General features: G+C 40.1%; 1 protein-coding gene across 1 annotated transcript in view; it reads right to left on the bottom strand.

Moving 5' to 3' along the window:
* Window positions 1–4,035, bottom strand: part of gabrd (gamma-aminobutyric acid type A receptor subunit delta) — a 10,264-nt gene extending 6,229 nt beyond the window's left edge. Inside the window, exons 1-5 of the mRNA XM_010796952.1 lie at window positions 3,692–4,035; window positions 1,784–1,866; window positions 1,444–1,581; window positions 953–1,108; window positions 46–257 (exon numbers count right to left, since the gene is read on the bottom strand). Coding sequence (XP_010795254.1) covers window positions 46–257; window positions 953–1,108; window positions 1,444–1,581; window positions 1,784–1,866; window positions 3,692–3,984 — 882 coding nt within the window. The 5' untranslated portion in view covers window positions 3,985–4,035. The remainder of the gene's footprint in view (window positions 1–45; window positions 258–952; window positions 1,109–1,443; window positions 1,582–1,783; window positions 1,867–3,691) is intronic.
* Between the last annotated feature and the right edge of the window lie 732 nt (window positions 4,036–4,767).

Below are 4,767 nucleotides of genomic sequence, written 5' to 3'. Positions count from 1 at the left end.
TTGTTACTTGCTGATGGGAGTACATGATGGGAAAGATTTCCTCACCTCAGAGCTTAGCTTGTTGGCCTTCACCTTGGCCTTCTCTTTGAGCCTGTAGTCAGCGTTGTAGTGAGCGAAGGCGTACTCGATGAGTGCCGCGAACACAAACACGTAACAGATCCAGAAGTAGACATCCAATGCCTTGATGGCCGACGCTCTAGGAAGGGAGGAGCGGGCGCTTACCATCAGGGTGGTCATAGTGAGAACAGTCGTAATCCCTGTGGAAAGATCCAGATGTAAAGTACAGATTAGGATGCTGTTGGTTTTTTGCCATGCTAGCAACACTGCCTAAGTATAGCTGTAGAAAGCCGCTAAAATAGTATCATTAACAGAACACACAGGCTGTGAACAGAGAGACAATATTCTGTCTTCTGCTACATTTCATTATTGATATTCATCATTTTCAAGAGGAAAAATAGATTATGTTCACAATACTGGAAGGGAATAGCACTAATGGTTTTTGATGCTTGCAGCCTTGGTGACACTTCTGGCCAGGTATCAATCTCAAATATCCACTTCTACACATAACAAATCAATATCTAATGGGCCTATTGCCATACATATTATTGAGGATATTGTGCTACTTACAGGATTAACTTTTTCCACCTGGGACATTTAATGAGCTTGTGCCATTTTCAGGACATTTACACAAGAACTCTCATTATCTAAATGTCAGTCTGCAATGAACATTAGGAAAATAAAGCACTTTTTGAACATTAAATCATTTTAAAAGGTCACAGTAGAAGCAAAAAATAAAAATATTAACCTGAAAATATACAATCTTTTTAAGTTAACTCTTGTTAAAGAACGGTCTGAAGCTCTGCACGTTTCTACAGATGAATAAACAGCCATTTTGAGGTTCCACTTTTTAAAATGTAATCTTAAACGTAAACTCAATCAAACTAATACCAACCCAAGGACACACGAGCAGGGACTGCTGTTTGGCTGATCCAAAAGGACACCCAGGACATGGCGACCAGCAATATGGATGGCATGTATGACTGTATGATGTAGACACCTCGGTTACGCCTCAGCTCGAAGCGAAGGCTGAGCCTTGGAAACCGTCCAGCTGGGAAGACAGAAAACAGATACTGTGTTTAACGGCTTTCCCGAAGAAGCTTATTATCCATTATGAAAATATCCAATTGTTTTTCACAGTCCAAGGGGCACAGACTAGTTGAAAAACAGCTTCATGCCTGGCTTCATGCATTCCTTCTATGCATAGAATATAACCACAGAAGTGCTTGAATAAAAATAAAAATCAAGAAGTCTTCGAACACAAGATCCAAGCCAAGTCCGAAACTCAAAATCGTACATTATTCATAGAACATTCCCTCACATGCAGAGGGCTTGCAAACCAGCTCTACGGGAATGAAAACCTTGAAAAACATGATGGATGCTAACCAGATTTGAAGTTCATCATCTCAGTGACAAACCGATAGTCTGTGATGGTGAACTGGGAGAGCTCTAGTTTGTCCAGGCCGTGGATGTGCTTCTGACTGTCCGACCAGTGGTACACAATGTCCTCTGAGGAGTAGCCATCTAGAAATAAAAAACTGATGTCAAGACATTTTATCTGTCCAAAGGTGCAGTTATCTGAGGGTTGTAGCGGTAATGGAGAAAGCTTGTAACATTGTAACCTTTCTTTGGTGTCACTTCACTTTGGCATGAACACGTCAAAAGGAATCCTGAGAGCATAGTTGTTCGTGAATGTGTAAAGGAGGGAAAAGATGTTACCACTTACAGCTTTCCAGGTCCAGCATACACTCCTGTTCATCCATAGGATACTTAGTCAGGTCCATGTCACAGGCCACCGTTGAAGTGATTCTAGGAACAAAACAGCCCAAATAATCAACCTATATTGTTGATTCTTTACAAATCTACTGACCAACATGTATTACTAAGAACTCCTGGTTATCATTCACATGGTTACAACTTGTCAGACCTGGTATCTTTCTAGAGACATCGCCATCCTCTTGTTACCGTAAATAATGAGGAAGAAGAAGTTGTTTAATAAGAGAAAGATACAGAAAGACCCAATACTTTGAGCTGCATTTGATGATTTTCTTTGGCAACTTTGGGAAAGTGAAAATAATCTATAACTACAATATGGACATATCAAGTAAATTGCGCATATTTAAAAAACAGGAAGTACTAATTCATGTTGCAGAAACAGACAACCATTAACATTCACTTGGAGTCGTGTTGTTGGCCAACTGGCAGATGCAATTCCGATATTCTCCTTTTATCTCCTGTGTTTGGTTTCCACCAACTTCTGAGAAAATATTTGGAAATAAAGCTTACTTTATGTTTGACTATACTAAGGAGCCAGACGCTAACTTTGCCTGCTTCATCATATGCTATTGTTAAGAGCAACAAGAGTGAACGTAAAACTAGAACAAGTTTAAAAATGCCAAAAAGCTCCCAAGAGCTAAGGGGAACTGAATAGGTGGGTGATACATCTTTATGGGATTGTTTGTTATCCAATCAGATTAGTCTTGCCTTTTGTTGACTGATTTTCGAATCATGTGTTTTGTTCTCATTGGACAGAACACGGTTTGTTAGCTTGTTTGTAATTTGAACTTTCAGCTATAATTCCATTATAGCCTCATGTTGCTTTTTTAGCATTTCTGAGGCGATCACCAAGATTCTTCTGCGTCTGTAGGTTTTGTATCATGATTTATTGGAGGAAACCAAACAATTATATGCAAGTCATTCATTCAACTCCCCCATATAGCCCAAATTGAATGATCCTTTGTTTCAGAAGCAGAATATGTAACCTCTACTACAACGATTTAACTGTGGGACTGACTGTTAATAAAGCTCTGATCAGAATCAGAAACAGGTTTATTGCCAGGAATTGCTAGGAATTTGACTTGATGTCATGGTACATACATAAAATATAAAAAACAAGACATCTCAACTATAGTATAGTCAACTCATAGTTGACTATTCAGGGTCACCTCTACATTACTCATTACATCCATTGTTGAGATAGAAGTATTGATTATAGCAGCCTGTGTTAAAATGTTCACTTGCCAGAAAAACAACAGAAAACTTTTTGTTATTTATAGCAGTTTTGGGAGGCACTGACAAGCAATGTCATTCTGCCAATAGAGACGGCAGATAAAAACACATATAAGGGATATTTGTAAAAGCAGTGACAAAGAGCATATAGTTTGTCATTTCTATCGGAGTGTTTTTATTTTTATAGCCGTCGAATGGTTTTGTTTAAAATGTCATGGATTCTGCAGACATACTGACAGTACCACTTTAGCTTCTGTGAAGATTCACCTTGATCCATTTTACCTTCACCTTTCCATATTCCCCCTCATCCGACGTCTCTTTGTACAGTCACATCAGAACATATCCCACTTTTCTTAAGGCTTCTGAAGTCACCTCAGAGAAGATATTTACTTTCAGATCATGGTATGGATCATGAGGGATTTTCAAACCCAAAAACTGCAAATAAGAAATGCCTTTGCTCTCAAATGTCTAAGGTTTTGACGGCTTTGAAGAAAAATAAAATAAGCAGGGACTTTCCTACATACAAATACAAAGATCCACATCATGGAGTGCTTTCTGCCCCCCTTGTTGTGTTGTCTGACTGTCTGAGTGTGAGAAGCAAAGACAATACTCAGTGTTCTCATACCGGCTGCTGTATAGAATGACTCCATTTGGCTGCAGGCGGATCAGCTTGTTCTCCACAGTGACATCGTGGAACCAAGCAGATTTGGCGTTGACGATGAAGGTGTCGGGTAGCCAGAGCTTGTCCACAAATCGACTGTCCAAACCCAGCGTCTTGTTGGTGTGATTGTAGGACAGGCGGTCGTCTTTCCAGCTCTGCCGCAGGTACACGGTCATGGTGTAATCCTGGCATGAACAATACAAATTCAAACACACAGACACAAACATATAGGCTGAGTCATCGGCATCGGAAGACATTCTTTCTAATACTAGTTTCAGTATTAGAAGAAGGAAACTAACTTTACATCAAGAATCTTTTTTAAACAAAATTCAATGCAAATTGTGTGGTTTAAAGTGGATCTAGCATGCTATATTTGAATAATATAGTGTAGGACCATACCTATATAAGGCATATTTATACTTTTTATTTTTCAAAATACCAAACAGATCATCCATTTTAGCCATTCGTCATTTCGCTCAATTTAACACTGTCTTTGCACGGGTTGATTCTGTGAGAACAGCACCATCTACAGGCCTGGCATATGTACAACAGCATCTCCAGCGCTTTCGAACGGCAATGTCCGTGGCTGTCTCCTCCTGATTGGTGGAGTTGGCCCAATAGCCGTAGCGCCACTTCTGTGACGTCATAGAAGTGTTCAAATCTGGATCAGTCTGTATCAGATCCGTTGCAGCCCCTTTGTAAGAGATTTGGGTACGGAGGAAAATAGAGAGGGTTTTGTTTTCTGACACTTGGTGAGTTCCCTGGAACACCGGGGACACATATTCATGTATAAAAGACGTACTAAAGTGTATTTTGCATGATAGGTCACCTTTAAAGGTGGCGCTACGGCTATTGGGCCAACTCCACCAATCAGGAGGAGACAGCCACGGACATTGCCGTTCGAAAGCGCTGGAGATGCTGTGTAGTACATATGCCAGGCCTGTAGATGGTGCTGTTCTCACAGAATCAGCCCATGCAAAGACAATGTTAAATTGAGCGAAATGAGGAATGACTAAAATGCATAATCTGTTTGGTATTTT

The sequence above is a fragment of the Notothenia coriiceps genome, unplaced genomic scaffold, assembly GCF_000735185.1.
Source record: "Notothenia coriiceps isolate Sejong01 unplaced genomic scaffold, NC01 NC01_scaffold00037396, whole genome shotgun sequence".
NCBI lineage: Eukaryota > Metazoa > Chordata > Actinopteri > Perciformes > Nototheniidae > Notothenia > Notothenia coriiceps.
Note: the sequence above shows the minus strand (reverse complement) of the source record. Positions and strands in the feature narration are given on the sequence as shown.